Source organism: Enhydra lutris, unplaced genomic scaffold (genome assembly GCF_002288905.1).
Source record: "Enhydra lutris kenyoni isolate GAN:26980312 unplaced genomic scaffold, ASM228890v2 scaffoldscaffold7, whole genome shotgun sequence".
Lineage (NCBI taxonomy): Eukaryota > Metazoa > Chordata > Mammalia > Carnivora > Mustelidae > Enhydra > Enhydra lutris.
This window is the reverse complement of record NW_019154091.1, coordinates 26,143,266-26,164,392: the sequence shown is the minus strand read 5'-3', so window position 1 is coordinate 26,164,392 and position 21,127 is coordinate 26,143,266. Positions and strand designations below refer to the sequence as shown.

The 21,127-nt window shown below is 34.9% G+C and overlaps 1 protein-coding gene across 1 annotated transcript; it reads left to right on the top strand.

The window, feature by feature from the left end:
* Positions 1–506: 506 nt before the first annotated feature.
* On the top strand, positions 507–20,841 carry LOC111142357 (GLI pathogenesis related 1 like 2). The gene is made up of 4 exons (XM_022495384.1): positions 507–722; positions 2,825–3,070; positions 5,457–5,560; positions 20,733–20,841. Exons 1-4 carry the CDS (start codon positions 507–509, stop codon positions 20,839–20,841), a joined length of 675 nt encoding a protein of 224 aa, XP_022351092.1.
* Positions 20,842–21,127: the final 286 nt, after the last annotated feature.

Below are 21,127 nucleotides of genomic sequence, written 5' to 3'. Positions count from 1 at the left end.
GATGACACATGTGGTATCAGAAATCAACTCTGGATAATATTTAGTTTTAGTTTTTGTTTTGTTTTTTAAAGATTTTATTTTTTATTTGACAGAGAGAGAGAGATCACAAGGAGGCAGAGGGGCAAGCAAAGAGAGAGAGAGAGAGAGATAAGAGGAAGCAGGCTCCCCGCTAAGCAGAGGGCCCAATGCGGGGCTCGATGCAGGGCTCGATTCCAGGACACTGGGATCATGACCCAAGCCAAAGGCAGAGGCTTTAACCCACTAGACCACCCAGGCACCCCATATTTAGTTAGCTTAGTTTAGTGAAAAGCCTGTACTCCTTTGACTCAAGCCTTTCTTCGGTTGGTTCTGCAGATTGCTATGACTTTCTGCCCCCAAACCTAGAACTTCCGTTCCCGCTTCTCCCTAAGCTCCTCCGAAAGCAGGCCCAGCTTGCGTGGGTCGGGGTGTGACTTGGTAGGGGCGGGCTCGCGCGTGCGCACTGGCCTGTCCGCGACGGGTGGACCATGGAGGCTCCAAGGCCCTTTGCGCGGGAATGGTGCTCCGAATCACTTCCCTGGATGCGAGGAGGCGTTTTGAGGCTGTGGCTACTACTGCTGGATTTCGGTTTGAACGCGACACTTCCTCATGAAGAGGATGTACACTTTATCAATGAGTACGTGAACCTCCACAATGAGCTCCGGGGCAACGTCCTTCCCCGAGGGTCTAACTTGCGCTTCATGGTGAGGCTCTAAGGCGGTTGCCCAAACCAACAACCTCCTTGTCACAATGCCACCCCTCAGCCTCAGAACCCGGGCACTGCTTCACTGAGGTTGACGGATCGCAGGGAACAGCACTTTTAGTTTGGGTTTAAAAAAAATACCCTCAGATAAAAAAACATGTCACTGTGACACACGGTTATTGCCAAGATTTTGCACAGTACTGGGATTTGTAGAAGTACTCAGCTGAGGGATTGTCTCAGTCACCTCATCCCAGCCCTGGCCTTAGATTTTGCATTCCCTCACAATGTTATTCTTCCTTTTTCTTCCATTTTCCCCTCTTATTTCCATTTTATACCTCATCAACTGTTCTCTTGCTACTAGTCTTTGTGACTGTCATTTAAATAAATATTCTCTTACCAGGCAATTAGGAGCTTCCGATTTATATTATTAAATGATATTACAAGGACTGTTTCCATAGACATAACTTTTTTCTTCCTTCTGGGTTAGCTCCTTAGACAAATTCGAGAAATAGGATAAATAAATTAAGGGTATGATATTTTAAATTTATATGATATATAGCAATTGCTTTTCTAAAGGACTATGCCAAATTAAGCAAATACTAACAGTGTATTATAAGGTATTTTCCCATAACACAGTCATGGGAAGCAATGACTAAATGCTTACAAACTTGGACTTGAGAGTTAGACTTCTTGGATTTAAATCCAGGCTCCACAGTTTACTGACTCTAAGTAGCTATAAGTAAACTACTTAACTTTTTTTGTGTTTTAGTTACTTACTTTGTGAGATAAAAGCAATAATTATGCATAACTCATAGGATTATTGTGAACACTGAGTGAAATAATGCTTAGAAAACACTTAGAATAGGGACTAGTACATAGTAAGCATGTGATAGATAAACAATATGCAAAACGAAGCAATAGAAGGATAGTCCTTGGAGCATTGTTTGCAGATGGAAAGCTGTCTAAAAGGCCATTAATAGGGGAATGGTAACAGGTCTTATAAAATATCCATATTGGGGAATAATACTGTGCTGACTTTGTTAAACTTGGATAGATCTAGTTATTCTAAAATGGAACAATCTCTCTTAAGTGAAAACTGCGAAGTTGAAGGCCAGTTATATTGTGTATGGCATGATTACAATTGTATAGAAAAAAAATCACCCAATACCTACCTACAACATCCCCGCTTATATTTTATATTTGAATATGTTTGTATATGTATACATACAGAGATAGAGAAATGTATACATAAGCAATTTTTTTAAACAATTTTTACCTTTGGGGAGGAAAGCGTGAGGGATATTCTAAAGAAATATTTATTTTCTATATTTTCTATATGTATAATCTATGAAATTAACTAAGAAAACTCAAAGGAAATCTTGGTATTGGTTTTTAGAAACGTTTATTTTCAGATATATTGTAGCATGTACAAAGCATTTTGATTTTACAACTTTTTTGTTGATTTATCTAAATGTACAGTGAATTTAATGAGTCTCAAAATAGTGATAAAATTACACATTTCTGAATATTTCTAGATAGGTAGCAAGGGAACAGTATCTTGTGATATTTTCTTACATTTCTGAGACTATCCACAAAACTTTACATGTGCCTCTTTTAGCATATTCAGCAATTACAACTATGTGTTAAAATTTTATATTTATAGAATATAGAAGACAAAATTTATGCCTGACTTTGTATTTTATTCCCCGCATTACAATAGTTTGCATATACTCAGTATTCAATAAATAGTTCTTAGATGAATACTTTAAATTATTGTATTATTATGTAGAAAAGGAATGAGATTAAAAGTATATATTCTGAACAGAATACATGTTAGAGTATATAACCATTTGCATCATCTAACAATATGATTTTTAAATTACAATTATATAGATAGTCCTTTGCCTCAGGAAATAGTTATTTCATTTATGATTAACTCAAGAACATTTTCCCCCATAGAAATTCTACCAACAAGCTCATAAGCACAAAGTTTGAATTGTTTTCCTTAAACAGAATATGAGAACTCAAGGAAAGTAATTTAGAGAACAAGAAACAAAATGCTCATTATTATTATTTTTTCTTTGCTTTTTGCATTTTTTTCAGACTTGGGATGTAGCTTTGTCACGGACTGCTAGAGCATGGGGGAAAAAATGTGTCCTTGAACATAATAATCATTTAGAAGAACTAAACATGGCCCATCCTGTATTTAATGGTATTGGTGAAAATATATGGGTTGGACCTGAAAATGAATTCACTGCAAGTATTGCTATCAGAAGTTGGTATGAAGAGAGGAAAATGTACAATTTTGAAAATGACAGTTGCTCTAGTGACTGTTCTAATTATAAACAGGTATCTAATTTTTATATTAATTCAATAGACTCCTTAATTGCTTTCTACGAAGTTTTGATTATGTTTCAATTTTATAAATAACCTCAAATGGTAAAGTTACTACTTCTAATAGAATCAAAATTCTAATTAGTCCTGGATCTTCAAAATGTCTGTGATTGCATCTATTATGTGAACCATACAGTTAAAACATTCCTTTAAATGTAGTAAATCTCATTTCCATACCCAAAAATGAAAGGTGCTTTTCTAAAAGTAATACACTTTGGAAAAGGAAGAAACTAACAAATAAAAATTATTTTTAAATTATTGACTATAAACATAAGTAAAGAACTTCATATTTTTTGCACAGATCTGTACACATACTACTATATAGCTGATTGATTAAAACATTCTAAGTGCAAATTAATAGCATTATTTTCCTGTCTTGTCTAACAATCCACCTTTACACTTTATATTCCAGCAATACTGAACCACTTGTTATTTCCTCTATATATACTTATTATTTCACTGTCACATTATTTATAATCTATATACTACACTGAGTACAGAGAGTTATCTTATCCATACATTCTCAACATAACAAGAACATAACATTATTTTGGTTTTCCATAAGTATTTGTATCAGGAATCAAGAAATAATTGGATTAACTTCCAAGCTGGTTTAAGAGATAATTATTTTTGAAAAAAAAAAAAAAGGAGATGATTATTTTTCAATCAATAGACTATGATGTCATGTTTTATGCAGAACTTAAAATCCTATGATTTTGTCATGTTAAATTCGTATCTAAGTTCCATCGAATGAATCGTGTTTCAAAGCTGTTTGATCCATTCTTTCTTCGGGAAAGTTAGAGTGGTTCTCCATTGTATTGCTCATATCAAGGTCAGACTCCTTAATAAACGATTTTAATAATCCCAGTAAATTAACCAAGTCTACTCCATGATCTTCTCCTGTTATTTTTTCTTCTTTAATTCTGGTTTCCTAGAGATTTTTGTTTCCTGTTTTTGACCTGCTTAACTCCATTTCAACTACTGCTGACATTCTCTTCTCTATTCTTTTAATATATCACTTTGTTTCTTTAAGAATCGCTTTTTTTAATTTAATTTTTTTCAGTGTTCCAAGATTCATTGTTTATGCACCACACCCAGTGCTCCATGCAATACGTGCCCTCCTTAATACCCACCACCAGGCTCACTCAACCCCCCCACTCCCTCCCCTCTAAAACCCTTGGTTTGTTTCTCAAGAGTCCACAGTCTCTCATGGTTCATCTCCCTCTCCGATTTCCCCCAACTCACTTCTCCTCTCCAACTCCCAATGTCCTCCGTGTTATTCCTTATGCTCCACAAGTAAGTGAAACCATAAGAATTTTTTTAATTCTTTTTTTTTTTTAGGATTTTATTTATTTATTTGACAGACAGATCACAAGTAGGCAGAAGCAGGCAGAGAGAGAGGAAGGGAAGCAGGCTCCCCGCTGAGCAGAGAGCCCAATGCGGGGCTCCATCCCAGGACCCTGGTACCCTGGGACCATGACCTGAGCCGAAGGCAGAGGCTTTAACCCACTGAGCCACCCAGGCGTCCCAATTCTTTTTTTTTTTTAATTCTCATTTTTTAATTCTTTATTCTTTTATTTTTTTCTTTATTTATTCTTTATTTTTTAATTCTCATTTTTTTAAAACCTCTAAAGCTTGGGATAAAGAGAAAAGGAAACCAGAAACTGTTTCTCTCTTCCACAGATGTTAACAGACAAAACAAGTATTTTTTTGTTACATGGAAGTATTTGAAATACTAAAGCCCTACAGAGAATTTCTGGAATATCTTCAATCATTCTCATATTGTCACTCCAATTCAAGACCTGTTTTTCTTTTTATAGAAACCAGCTCTTTTATACATTTTTTTAAATTGCAGGTCCAGACTCTATTTTATTTTATAATGGAATTTTCTCAACAAAAGAGAAATGCTGACTGCATTCAGTTACCCTCTACTCTTATATTACTTTTCCTTCCTTTCTATAATCTTGATGTCATTTTTCTCCTTTCTAGTCACAACTTCCAGTATTCCAAAACCTCTTTTCCTTGTTCCTCTCTGTCAATAACCTAGAACTCTCAGATTCAACAGGAGTTTGAAAATTGAATGAAGGTGTAAAACTCTCTGGATCAGTGTTTCTCAAACTCTTTATCCTAAGGCAGAACCTGCTAAAGGTTTCTCTAAATAGAGCTTGGGAAATGCTTCCCTAAATCTATGATAATTCTCTACCTGCATCCAAATAGAGAATACTTCATATTCCTTAAATTGCTTGGTTAACAGTTCCTTGTGAATTGAATATATTATTGTTTATAACATGTCAGTAAATGTTTAAATCAAATTTTGTTTCCTTTGAAAATTTTATTTTAGCTTGTTTGGGACACATCTTACAAAGTCGGTTGTGCTGCTACTTCATGTACAAGAGTTGGACGTATTAGATATGCAGTAATTTTCATATGCAACTATGCACCAGGGTAAGTTGTTTTAAATTTTAAAAAGAATATAAAAATAAATTGGGAATTTTTCAAGGTTAAGTTTTCCTAACTTTTAAAATATTCTTCTGAATGTCTTTGTGCACTGTAAAAGAATTAAATGTAAGATACTAAAGATTTTAAATTGAAATAGTTTCAATTCTATAATGAAAAAAGTCATATTTTGGGCATATTGATTTAACATACAAATTAGCCAAGGATTACTTCCTTAAAGAATTTTAACTTTGTGAATGGTTTAAGTGAATGGTCGAGTTTCATTCTATACATAGCTGTCCAATTTTCCCAGCACCATTTATTGAAGAGACTGTCTTTTTTCCACTGTATATTTTTTCCTGCCTTGTCGAAGATTATTTGACCATATAGTTGAGGGTCCATATCTGGGCTCTCTATGTATCTGTTTTTGTGCCAGTCTATGTATCTGTTTTTGTGCCAGTACCATGCTGTCTTGGTGACCACAGTTTTGTAGTAAAGCTTGAAATCAGGCAACGTGATGCCCCCAGCTTTGTTTTTCTTTTTCAACATTTCCTTAGTGATTTGAGGTCTTTTCTAGTTCCATACAAATTTTGGGATTATTTGTTCTAGCAGTTTGAAAAATGCTGGTAGAATTTTGATCGGAATGGCATTGAAAGTATAGATTGCTCTGGGCAGTATAGACATTTTAACAATGTTTATTCTTCTGATCCATGAGCATGGAATGTTCTTCCATCTTTTTGTGTCTTCTTCAATTTCTTTCATGAGTGTTCTGTAGTTCCTCGAGTACAGATCCTTTGCCTCTTTGGTTAGGTTTATTCCAAGGTATCTTATGGTTCTTGGTGCTATAGTAAATGGAATCGATTCTCTAATTTCCCTTTCTATATTTTCATTGCTAGTGTATAAGAAAGCAACTGATTTCTGTATATTGATTCTGTATCCTGCCACATTACTGAATTGCTGTACGAGTTCCAGTAGTTTGGGGGTGAAGTCTTGGGTTTTTCATAAAAAGTTTCATGCCATTGGTGAAGAAAGAGAGTTTGACTTCTTCTTTGCCAATTTGAATACCTTGTATTTCTTTTCGTTGTCTGATTGCTGTTGCTTGGACTTCTAGTACTATATTAAACAACGGTGGTGAGAGTGGGCATTCTTGTCGTGTTCCTGATCTCAAAGGGGAGGCTGTCAGCTTTTCCCCATTGAAAATTATATTCTCTGTGGGTTTTTCATAGATAGATTTTATGAAGTTAAGGAATGTTCCCTCTATCCCTATACTCTGAAGAATTTTAATCAGGAACAGATGCTGTATTTGTCAAATGTTTTTTCTGAATCAGTTGAACCCAAAATGGATGAAAGACCTCAACATGAGGCAGGAATCTATCAAAATCTTAGAGGAGAACATAGGCAGTAACCTTTTTGACACCGGATACAGCAACTTCTTTCAAGACGTGTCTCCAAAAGCAAAGGAAACAAAAGCAAAAATGAACTTTTGGGACTTGATCAAAATAGAAAGCTTCTGCACAACAAAGGAAACAGTCAACAAAACAAAGAGGCAACCCAGGGAATGGGAGAAGATATTCACAAATGACACTAGAGACAAAGGGCTTATATCCAAGATCTATAAAGAACTCCTCAAATTCAACACCCAAAAAATAGATAATCACGTGAAAAAATGGGCAGAAGATATGAACAGACACTTCTCCAAAGAAGATATACAAATGGCTAACAACCACATGAAAAAAATGTTCATCATCACTAGTCATCAGGGAAATTCAAATTAAAACCTCATTGAGATACCACATTACACCAGTTAGAATGGCAAAAATTAACAAGACAGTAAACAACAAGTGTTGGAAAGGATGTGGAGAAAGGGGAAGCTTCTTACACTGTTGGTGAACATGAAAGTTGGTGCAGCCACTTTGCAAAACAGTGTGGAGATTCCTTAAGAAATTAAAAATAGAGCTACCCTATGACCCTGCAATAGCACTACTGGGTATTTACCCCAAAGATACAGATGTAGTGAAAAGAAGGGCCATATGTACCCCAATGTTCATAGCAGCAATGGCCACAATCACCAAACCATGGAAAGAACCTAGATGCCCTTCAGTGGACAAATGAATAAAGAAGATATGGTCCATATATATAATGGAATATAATGCCTCCATCAGAAAGGATGAATACCCAATTTTTGTATCAACATGGACGGGAGGAGATTATGCTGCATGAAATAAATCAAGCAGAGAAAGTCAATTATCATATGGTTTCACTTACTCGTAGAGCATAAAGAAAAACATGGAGGACATTAGGAGAAGGAAAGGAAAAGTGAATTGGGGTAAATTGGAGGGGGAGATGAAGCATGAGAGACTATGGACTCTGAGAAACAAACCAAGGGTTTTGGAGGGGAGACGGATGGGGGTTGGGTAAGCCTGGTGATGGTTATTAAGGAGGGCATGTATTGCATGGAGCACTGGGTGTGGTGCATAAACAATGAATTCTGGTACACTGAAAAGAAATTTAAATTTGAATTCTTTCTCCTTACTTACCATGTGATTATTTACTCTACACCTGAATACCTTCCTATGATGGGAAATAACTACCTTCCAAAATAACCTCCATCGCTAGAGAATTTTTTGGAAAATCTGAAGTTTTGTTATAGGTCAAGATTATATTATAAGTAATATTATTAAAATGTCCAATCAAGTGAGAAAATATCCTAATCAACATGTCAAGAAAACAGTAAAAAGAACAACTACATGCTAGGATTAAGAAAGAATTTCTGCCAAATAAAATGCTCTGATACTAACCAAAAAGAAAACACAAACAAAAAAACACATTAGTTACTGATTACTGATTGTATTCCTCTGGTTAGGGAAAATAAGAGAACTATGATGTAAATCAAATTACGCTCAGAAATCCTCTTCCTGACCCTGTTTTGTGACCCTGAACACAGTCATACAAAACAAGTCCAAGACATAGTGTCATTTTAAAACTTCTTAGGCTTCCTTTCATTCCTACAGAATGAAAGCATTGGGATGATATCTGTTATAGGGAGAAACTTTTGAAAGTTAACTGCTAATTGGTATTGAAAATTTAGGGAACTAGGTACTGATTTAAGGGAGGAAAGAGGTTTCCTCTGAGGCACTAGTCTTCATTAATGCACTCAACACCTCTATACAAGGCACAGATTTGTCTACCAACAAGACCAAAAAAGGCTGACCATATTTAGTTTGTAGTCTTGGAAGGGAGACAAACAATAAATAAACACATAAATAAATAACATTTAATTAGATAATAAAATATGCCATAAAACATAAGGCAAAATAAGCAGATGGAATATAGGCAGGGTAGTTATAAGAGAAAGTGGCATTTAGCCTGAAGATGACTAAATATTTCAGATAGAAATAAGAGCATATACAAAACCTTTGAGCTTGGAATGAGTTTAGCATGTTTGAGAAATGCATAACTGGTAAGAGATAGGAGTTCAAGTGGAAAGTTAGGTGACAGCTACACCAAATAGCATCTTAAGGATTTTGGAACTTATCCTAAGTAATGGTCAAGGCAATGGAAAGTCTTAAACAAGTGAGTGAAATGATCTTTTTTATGTTTTGAAAAGAAGCCTTAAAAAAACAAAAGATTATCCTTGCTATTATATACTAAGCATTAAGTATAGGAAAATATGGATACAAAGAGGAAGTAAATACAATTAGATTTTTTCTATATTACAGGCTATAGACTATGGTATTCTTTTTTTTAAGTAAGCCCTACAAACATTGTGGGGCCTACACTCATGACCCTGAGATCAAGAGTAACATGCTATACTGAATGAGCCAGCCAGGTGCCCCTAGTCTATTTTGGATTAGGGTTTTAGAATGTGCATGGGTTTTCTATTGTTACATAATAAGTTACCACAAATTTAGTGACTTAAAACAGTACCTCTTGTTATCAAACTGTTCTGTAGGCTGTAAGTTCATGCACAGCTGTGGCTGGATTCTCTGCTCAGTGTCTCAAAAGTATCAAGAACTTGACTGAGTTCTTATCTCTAAGACTCTAGGGAAGAATCTGCTTCTAAGCATATTACTATTGTTAGCAGAATTCAGTTCAATGTAATTATAGGACTTGGACCACATTTAGTTGCTGGATCTCAGCCAGAGGTTCCTCTCAGCTTCTAGAGGCTGCCCACATTCCTTAACACAAAACTGCCCCCATCTTTAAGTCAGTAAAACCTTCTCATGCTTCAAGTCTCTGACTTCTCTTCTGTGACCAGCTAGAGAAAACTCTTTGCTTTTAGAGTGCCAAATAATTGAGTCAGGCCCACCTGGATAATTTTCTTATTTTAAGGTCAACTGTGCCATATAACATAAACCATTATTAATAGAAGTAAAGTTCATCATACTCACTGTCCTGGGAATTAAGCAAGACATGTATATACCAGGGGAAGGGATCTTATGGTCCATCCTAGAATTTTGCCTATCATAGAATGGGAATTGAGAGGAAAGGTCAGTTTCTGCATATATCATTGGAGTTATCTGGAGCTAATAATACTAGTTTATGGATTTGACTTGAGGGATAAATGGGATCAATAATACAAGATGATACCTATGTCTTTAGTTTGATAAACTGGATGAATAATGATGCCATCAATTCAATAGGGAAGAACAGGAAATGTGTTTTGGTTTGGACATATTAGGTGGAAATATAAATATGGGAAATGAAGTGAATCATGAGAAGTAAAAAGTTCTGCAAAGATCTGGGATAGGTTTCTAAGCAGAGGAAACTACTGGTACAAAAGCCCTGAGATAGAAATAAATTACAGTCTTGAATGAAATCACCTTATGTGAGAGTATAGAGACTTATTTTAAGGGTGAAGTCCTAGAACACTACTGTATTTCAACTTTAGACAAAGAAGATAAGAGGAAAATCTAAATGGTGCTGGTAAGAGGTACTTGGAAGCCAAGTGAAAAACATGAGTCAATATACTCAAAATGGATAACTGTATGAGATGCCTCTAAAAAAATGAAAAGCATGAGGAAAGAGAGATGACATTTTCATTTGATAAGATGAAGGTATTTGGTGACCTTAATTACAGTAGTGAGTACAAGACTACCTTATAAGTATAGTGATAAGATGAAGCTACAAGGTAAGATTATTATACTTTCCACCTACCTGTCCCATAAGCTTGTCTTGAAATTTCTATCAACCATTTTTCTTTTGATACAAATATTGGCAAGTTTGCCCCATGAAGGATCTAGATTAGAACATACATTAGTCAAATCAGTCCAAGTTTTATTTGATATGTACTCAAAAGTAGACAGTAATAACTATCTTTCTTAAGAATAACTTTCTTAAGAATAGTTAGAATAGTTAGCAGAAAATCAATCCATCATAGTATTATGAAATACTGAGTAAAAATTAATATAAGAGAGACAAACTGAAAATTGGAATGTGTAGGGAACTGAATGGTACCACACCCCCAGCAAAGATATACCCAGGTCCTAATTAACAGAACTGTCAATATTAACCTATATGACAAGAATGAGTATTGTCTTATATGGCAAAAGATGTGATCAAGATAAGGATCTTAAGAGGAATTGCTTAGCCTAGAATATTTAAGTGGCCCTAAATGCAATCACATATATTCATGTAAGAGAGGGAAAGGGAGATTTGGTACTTAGTTACACAGAAGAGGAAGAAGCAAAGAGATCATAGAAGAGATTGGAGTGATATATTAATAAACCAAGGAACTTCTGGAGCCACCAAAACCTGGAAAAGTCAAGGAAATCCCCCCATGACCCTTTGGAGGGAACGCAGTCCTGCCAACACCTAGATTTTGGACTACAGACCCCTAGAACTAGGAGAATACATTTTTGTTGCTTTAATCACTGAATTTATACTAATCTGTTAAAGTAGCTACAGGAAAGTAATACAGAATGGAAGAATAAGACAGATTTACCATAGAGAAAATATAAATCAATGACAACCTTGAACCTCTTAGAACACAAAGATGAAGAATGGAAATCAAAATATGTATGAAGAAAGAAAGGAACTATATAGGGCAGATAAATCTATAAACTGGTGCTCCTAAGGAACAGAGAAGAATAAATGGAGTGTAAATAATAATCAAAGAAGAGAGAATGTTCCTAGTCTATAAAATACTCATATAAAGATTAAGATCACTCAGAAGGATCAGAAAAAAATGAACTGAAATAATATTTACATATATCATTTTCTAGTGATTACTCTTCAGTTTCAAAGATAAGACTCATATATTTCTAAACAAAATAAAGTAAAATTTTAAAAGTATTAATTAGACTATCCTTGAACTTAGACATTGGAGCTGCTACAATCAAATATGACCATGAGAAATTAAGTTTCAGTGATAGGTTATTTTATTAACTAAGCTAGGAAAAGATGTAGTGTGGAGGAAAAGGATTTGTTTATTTTTGGACATGTTGTATCTGTAGGTGACTGCAGGACATTTTGTTTAATTAAATATATATTTGTAGTAGGTGCACCAAACACTGACTAGGCAAGAGAATTCCATATTTTTTAATATGGTGTCTATCCTAAAAATGCTTGTACTCTATTGGGAAGGAAATATGTAAAAGTAAACAAATAAATAAGTAAATAAATTAAAAAGCAACATTAACGAAATGCACACATATGTATACTTTAAATAGAATAGAGTTGTTGTAAAAGCAGGTATGAAATCATAGAGACATTTACCTGAATATAGGTTTAAAGGTAAGGTAAGGGATCTGGGGTTGATGAAAATGACTTGACTCTATTGCCAAAAGAAGTAAATGATAGTATCCAAAAGTATTTAGTAAAGAAAATGTTCTTTATTTAATAGTTAAGGAAATAGAGTCTGGCAGGTGGTGCCATTTTCTTTATTTCATAAACAGATAGCTAGAATATATTTTCCCCAACCTCCCTAGAAATTTGGTGGGGTCCTGTGACAAACTCTAGCCAGTAGAATATAGGCCACTTTCAGGCCTAGCCTTTAAAAACTTCCCACATGTTCCTTCACACTCTTGATCTTCTGTCATCTGTTGGCTGGACACAGAGAATCTGGTGGAAGATTCAGTTGTCCTAGAGGGTGGCACAGCCATGGGATAAAGTGAGCCAGTGCCCTAGGATGACTGTTCAGAGGAAAGTTCTGCTCTACCACTGTCAATACTTATACTTCCATGACATGAATTCTGCCTACCATTGCATGGAAATGGTGAAGGAAGGTCAGATCAGGATGTAGTTTGAAGATGGAGCTAATAATATCTGCTGATTGATTTAACTTTAGGAGTGAATGTAATAGAATAATCAAGGATGATATCTGTGTCTAATCTGAGCAACTGGATGAGTGGTGATACCATTAAATTAGATAGGGAAGGCTCATAAATGAGTAACCCTTGGGGGAATGGAAAGTGTTCTGTTTCAGACACATTGGGTAGACAGACAACTGTGGGAAATGTAAATGAATCAAGAGACATGAAGGTCTAAGATAGGTTCCTAAGTAGTAAGAACTGCAGGTAAAGACTCTGGAACAGAAATGAGTTGGTCCTTCTTGAGATCACCTTGAGAGAAAGTACAGAAAATAGAACAGAAGAGACTTAAGGACGAAGCCCTTCATCACTACAGTATTTCAACTTCAGGCAAGAGTTATCAGGAGTATAAAGAGAGTCTAGTGAGGTAAGAGGGAAACTAGAACTGTGCTAGCATTTTTAAAAAATAACATTTAGACCTATTTTCCCACCAGTCTTTTTTTTTTTTTTAATTGTAAATGAGGTTGTTCTTTTTCATGTTTTTCTGCATACATAATAATTTATGATTCAATCATATATCATATTGTAATCATTTTAGACATTCTGAATAGCAGTTTAAATACATTAAGGGTAAACAATGCATATAACCATTAGAAGCAATGATAATATGAAGAGCTATGACAAGTTCACAAATGTTCAGTGACAACCATATCGCATTCACTGCCTGGCTATGATTTTAAGACACCATCAATGGTAACATGTATCCCATTTACAGAGATGTTAAAATATGAAAAGATGTGCATCTTAGAATTATGAAATACAGTATATAACTAAAAGGAAATATCTATAAAACAATATGTATCCTTAAAATAAAAATATGTTATATGAAATAATATTTTTCTTGCAATTTAATACAACTATTTCATATTTGAAAATATTGGCTATGAAGCACTAAATTTTATTTTATGAACTATTAAGGCTCATGACTTGCAGTTTGAAAAATAATGCCAATTTAGAATACTACTCTGATTAGATGATTGGCAGCAGAGAGAAGAAAAAGAGGTCAGTGTGTAGAGTTACATGAAAGCTGTTTTTTATAACCTTGGTTGCTAATGCATTTTTATAAGCTAAAGAAAGCCATCAATAAAAAAGAGAGAGGTAGACTATATTAGAACATACGAGGGAAAGGGGAGGAATTGAAGTGCAAGTTCTATATGGAAAAAAGCAGAAGAGAATTATAGGAAAAGTAAATGTAGAGAAAGCTTAATAATGAATATTTTTCTTCTTTTCTTGTGTAATGAAGTTCATGAGGATTTAATCTATTTCATTGATTTTTTCAAAAGAAAAGATTCCAGATTTATTCATACTTTCTAATTTCTTTGTTTACTTTCTATTTTATAATTTTGAGATATTCAATCTTCCAAGTATCTTTTAGGAACAGAGGTTCTTTTTGTTAAGGTGTACAACATTCCTTTATCTTTAATCCTACTTAATATTGAAGATATTTATAGTATATATTTTCTTCTGATTGCAACTTCTGCTGGCCCTTGGGATTTTGTGTGGTAAAGCCTCTTTCTCATTACTTTCTATGGACTGTAATTCCAGGTCATTTTAATAAAATATGTTTAATACTTAATACATAGTCATAATAGAAAATTCATGATAGAAAATTCAAAAGAAATTAATGTTCCCATTTCTGTCTTCCAGTTACCCTCCCCAATATTTTATCTTAAAAGGTATATTCTATGCATATACCAAAGTATATCTGTCTTTGTGAGTGTGTGTGTGTGTGTGTATGCATGCGCGTTTCCACAATTCAAACAGAAGTCTACTACACTTCCTGTGGTGTTCTTCAACTTTTTGTTTACTTAGTGATATAAACTGGAAGTCTTTCCATTTGAGTACACAAAGAGTTTCCAGATTCTTTTTAAGGTCTTTACAGTGTTCTGTTTTTCAATGAGTGTGCAAAAGTTCATTTACACAATGCTTTCAGGGTGCCTGGTTGGCACAGCCAGTTAAGTGTCTGGCTCTCAGTTTTGGCTCAGGTCATAATCTTTGCAAATAGAAAAGAACTCAGTGGGAACCCTGTATTTGCCTTGGCTTTCTCTGAGGGAATTCTCGAAACCATAGCCAGAGAAACAGAATCCAAGCAACAAATGTGTTATTTGCTGAACATAGGAAATATTAGTGGTTATTGATGTTAAGATACCTTATATTCAGGATTAGGATCCTGAAGGGGAGAGGACTGCAAAGAAGGACGCCCAAAAACCTGTAAAAATTCTTTATGGGTCCTTGGTCAACTCCTAAGCTATCCATCCCAAGACATGATTCTGGAAAGATTAAATAGGAACAGTTGCTTGGAAGCTGAAAACCCACATAGAAATTTCAGAAGCTGCGTAGCACTGAGAAGACACAGTTGCAGTCTGGGCTTAGCCAAAATGGAGAGATCAGCCTGGGGACTTAGCAAGAAGAACATAAAAATCCAGAAAATCAAAATACATTTGATTATATAGAAATTTAAAATTAATTTATAGCTAAAGAAATACCATAGCTATAGCCAAAGAAAAAACAATATACTGCGAAAATATATTTGTGGAATATATGGCAGAGTTAGTCTCATTAATTTGCAAAAAATTCATACAAATAATGAAGAAAAAGAGAAACAACACAGAAGAATAATTTAAAGAAGATATGAAAAAGGTCATTTACTAAAAAGAAAAAAATCATTAATCATATGAGGAGATATTCAATCTCATTCATCATTGAAGTAATGCAAATAAAAACAAATACAAGTTACTACTTTTCACTCATCCATCTGAGACGATAGAAAAGCTTGATACTCTGCACATATGATGGGACAGTAAATTGGTATAATCTTTCTGGATTTGGCAGAATAATAAAATTTAAAATATACTTACTTTTTATTCTTGTAATATCCTTATTAGAATTTTATCATATTAATATCTTCATGAAAATAGGCCTATATATATATATATACATATATATATATATATATATGTATATATATACACAAGGATACCCATTTCAATAGGTTTTAATAGCATGAAACTGAAATAAAAAAATAATGACTCAAGTAATAGCAGACTGAACAATTAATTTACCATGCATTATTGTATAACTATTGAGAGTACTGGTGTCTTTATGTACCAATCTCACTTGTTAGATGAAAAAGTAAGATTCAGAACAATAATAAGTAAGACTGGGTCTTTTGTTATAGCAGCTAGCATTATCAGGAAATACAGTGATTCAGAAGAGAGAAATGGGAAATTTCAGTTAGGTGGGTAGGTCTGCTCTACTAGTCATTCAGAGACCCAGCTTGCTCCCATCTTGTTTCTTCTCCACTCCCTGGAGGCAGAATCTATGTCTACAGATCAAGCCCAAGTCACAGATAAAGGCTTGCTTAATCTCATAGTAAGGCAAAAGAAACGTGTTGTCTGCATGACCATCTCCTATAACACAAGTGGGAAGTGATGCACATTACTGCTGTTTGCATTCCATTGGATATAAAACTGATCACATGGCCACATCTAAGTTGCAAGGGAAATTGGGAAACATAACATGGTTAGCCAATAAAGTGACAAGCTAAAATATTGTTATTTCTGTATTTTAAGAGATATTTAGATTGATAGCTAGTAGTCTATCACAATATATAAGTACTGAGAATTTTTATGGGGGAAAAAAACCACTTGTTTCTGGTAGGAATCATCAGAAGACGTTAAACAGAAGTTATCTTTGGGAAGATAGAAGGAAAAGTAGAGGATGGAGACATTTTCCCCTTTAAAGTTGCCCTTCTCCCTGCTTGACGGAGAGTCAGCTTCTCCCTCTAACCCTCTCCCCTCTCATGCTCTCCCTCTCTTTCTCTCAAACAAATACATAAAATCTTTTAAAAAAATAAAAATAAGGTTGCCTTTTCCACTTCCTCCTTTCCACCATATACTTACAAGTATTATACTTATTACTTATTTATTTACTTTAACATTAATGAAGGATATCTGAACTGAGATCAGAGAATTATTTAAGACATTTTTAGAAGACAATAATAACAGGATTTGTAGATCATTATACTAAGTAATGAGAAAAAGGAGGGACAGTGTCCAGTCAGTTAAGCATCAGACTCTTGGTTTTGGCTAGGGTCATAATCTCATGGGATTGAGCCTCACATCAGGTGGCTTCCATGCTCAGCAGGGAGTCTGCTTAAAGATTCTCTCCCTCTGCCCCTCCCCTCACTTGCATGTATGTCCTCTCTCTCTCTGAAATTAATTAAATCTGTAAAAAAAGAAGTAATAAAAGAGGTAACAGTCAAAGAAGATTCTCAGAATTATAATTCAGGCATGACTGGTATTGCCATTAACTGCAATGGGAAACACTGAACCTACTGGGAGGGAAGATCATGAAATCCATCTTGAACATAATGAATTTAAGTTGGCTGTGATTTACCTGCATTGAGATTTTCAATAAGCAGGTGGTTATATGGGTCAGAAGCTCATGAGTAAGGCATGGCATAGAACAAATATTTGGAGTGCAAGACTACATAGGGTAATTGAAATCATGTGAGTAAATGGGATTGCCTAGTGAGAGGTATAGAGTAAAAAGAGAATAGCACCTCTGGAATCTTACGCCAACATTTAAGGGCAATTAAAGGAAGATGAAGTGTGGGGAGGAACCTAAGAATGATCACACAGGTAGGAGAAAAAAATAGAAGAGTATCATAGGAAGCATAGGGGAAAGCATGTTTTTAGAAGGAAGTAGTAATCCAAAATTTCTAAGAGGTCAAGCAAAGTAAGGATATTAAAATATCAGATTAAAGAGAAGTTCATTGATAAGCATAAGAAGAGCCATTTCTGTGGAATAGAGGGAAATGAATGAATTCTGGGCTCTTTTATTGTTGCTTTTATTTTGTTTTGTTTTGTTTTTAAAGTGGGAAAGATGTAAGCCTATTTAAATATTGACATGAAAGGTCAAATACAGATAAAAGCAATTCTTTATAAAGAACAAAGGCAGAGTGTGGGTGTGAGTGTGTGTGTATATACATATCCAAAGGTACAAGTTCCTGAGAAAATGGAAAGTTATTAAAGAGATTAGCCTTAGAAGGAAGGAGGGGCAGTTCTCCAGTTGTATTAAAAAGGAAGGAAGAGGGTACCTGGGTGGCTCAGTTGGTTAAGCAACTTTGGCTCAGGTCATGATCCCTGAGTCCCAAGACAGAGCCCCACATCGCCATCCCAACTCAGCCGGGAGTCTGCTTCTCCCTCTGACCCTCTCCCCTCTCATGCTTTCTCTCACTCTTTCTCAAATGAATAAATAAAATCTTTTTTTTATTTAAAAAAAAAAAGGAAGGAAGAAGGAAATAGGTATATTTGTCATGTTTAGTGGAAAAAAAAATTTCCCATGTTTCAATCTAAAGGCTATTATATTTCACTGTGAAGTAGGACAGATCATGTCCTGAGAATAAAGGAGACAGTGAAGCTAGAATTTTGAGGTGTGGGAAGGCTTGAAAGAGTTATGATGGAAAATGAGGGAGGAAGCTGATTAGAGAAACATAGAAAGATTCTCTACCTCCTATAATGATTTTTCCCCAGCAACACCCAGCAGCCTTGAAGCAGACATGGAGCATGCAGACTGTTAAGGTTCTGTCATTTTTTCCAGCACTGAGGTTTTGTCAGGTAGACATAAAGGAAAACAGTAATAGAGTTATAGGGTTTTAGCCAGATAATATGCAAAGCAATAGACCTAGGCTTTATTGAGAAGAGACAGTAGGATAGATAGGGATAAAATAGACTTGCAGTACCAATGAACTTAATGAAGAAATATGACAGGAGTAAATGAGTGAGCAAGCTGCAAGGATAGGAGGCTGCAGTCAGTGAACGGGATGTATGATATTGTGAGTTCAGAGGTAGAGTTTTAGGGGATAACAAGATCCAGAATGTGGCTACAAAAACAACAATTATGGAGTATTATTTGAGATGGTAAAGACATCCAGTAACAGGCCAAGCCTTTGGATGAATCATCCATAAGCACATTGTAATCATCTATGTCCCGAATTTAGGGATGAGAACAATTTCGCCTGAAAAGGGAGATGGTGACCAAGGTACCAAAATGAATGAGGCACTAGATCAGAAGGAAGACAGTATCTTGGGGAGGATTAAAGGATAGTGCAGCTAAATAATATCCATCTCAAAGGAGTGTTTAACTGTGGGTCCTAGACCTGTAGGTACAAGATGTGAGAGTGAAGGGAGGAGATGTGATAGAGTTACAGAAAGGTTTAGAGCACCTGGGTGGCTCAGTTGATTGAGTGCCCAACTCTTGGTTTCTGCTAAGGTCATGATCTATACAGCTCTATAGCTCTATCATAGAATTTAAATAATGATCTTCTAGTGGACTTAGGCTTAGACATGCATACAGTTACTCATTAGGCCACCTGGGCAACACAGCCTTATCTAGGGCCTGGACACATGTCCTATAACAGTAATATCCTGAAGGTATGGCAAAATAGGAGTCTAAATAGTGTTCCAGAGGACTGTTTTGACTTGATCTCAGCAAACCTCTAGGCTGATTCTTGGAAAAAGCAAATACCTAAAAAAAGAAATTTGTCTGTTTCTTCAAGTACTTCCAGGGAAGCTTTGAAATTTCAATGGAACTTGCTGGTAATAGGTATTTAATTTTCTTTTCTCCTAATCCAGGCCAATAATTCCAATTGCAATTGTGGAATTGTACTGTAGATTTGGACTTAACTTGATTTACGTTAAACTTCTTACAGACTCAGAACAAGAAAAATATTGGCATGGGAGAGTATTAGTCTGACATTTCTGGCTATATAATATAAATAGTGATATGAAATTCAAATCTTTGGAAAAGAAGACCCATTGTATTCTACCATGATGTAAATTTATTTTGGTATATATTTCTAAGTTTTCACCCTTCTTCTGGATGGCCCAGAGTGACCTAACCAGGGTCTTCTGTGCCTAATATTTGTTTTTAAAATTTTCACCTACACACTGAGTAAATAAGTATTCTCGTTAAATATTATTTCTCTGCCTATCTTCCCTCTTTCTCAACCTAAATCCTTCATATAAACTTCCCAATTTAAAAAAAAAAAAAACAACTTCCCAATTTATATCTATTGTGTGGCCTATCTTTCTTACCTAGCCCTGGGCAATTGATGTAATAATTTCTCAATTCTTCCCTCTGTTCTAAACAATGAATTAAACCAAATTTGTAAAATCCCATTTAAATTTATTTGCTTGTTTATATATTTACATATTTTTAAGGCAGACTTTGAGTAAATCATGCAGCTGGTTCTTTAGGACAATAAGCATTTCAGGATTTTACAAACTTTTCAGAAAATTAATATATCATTTCTATAGAAATTTTTATATATTTGTACCAAGCAGAAAGCAATTAATTATAAAACATTCTATAACATCATTTTGAAAGGAAAAATTTGCTACAAACTTAAATTAAAGCAGCTTTTTTAAAAAGATTTTATTTATATATTTGACAGAGATCACAAGTAGGCAGAGAGGCAGGCAGAGAGAGAGAGGAGGAGGAGAAGCAGGCTCCCCACTGAGCAGAGAGCCCGATGAGGGACTCGATCCCAGGACCCTGAGATCATGATCTGAGCTGAAGGCAGTGGCTTAACCCACTGAGCCACCCAGGCGCCCCTAAAGCAGCTTTAAAACTCATTCACACTTAAATTACAGTACTTTGTTTTAAGGACATGGGGATTCATTTCAGAAAAGACTATTTTCTTGGGGGGGGAAAGGAGAAGATTACATCTCCAACTTCAGTACTTCCTTAAGTACCTTTTCTTAGTTAAATCACCTTAATAACCTAACTAAAAATTGGTAACCATATTATTTAAATGATGAAATTTGAGACTTTTTTCTAACTAAATGTTTTCTGCTTTTTTGTAGAGGATCTCTGTCGAGAAGGCCTTATAGACCAGGAATAATTTGTGCTCAATGTAGCAGATATGACAGATGCACAGATTTTCTATGCAGTAAGATAAAGAAAATAACTTAAACATTAAAAAATCCATAACACATTTGATGACAAGAAAAATGAAGTATTGAACACTAGTTTTTCTTTGTCATGTTAATATTGTTCTTTTGATCAAGTGTTGTTATTATTAACAAAGGAGGGTTGAAACTGTATCATCTCTAGAATTTTCTAGTCCACATAGCCTTTTTTGCCCTCTCTTACCCCTGTTTCTTCCCCTGGAGACCTACCACAATGTCTGAAAGAAGGAATGGGAAAGAATAGTTATCTCCTAAAGAAGCTTGCTAGTTAATTCCTGAAATAGCAGCCT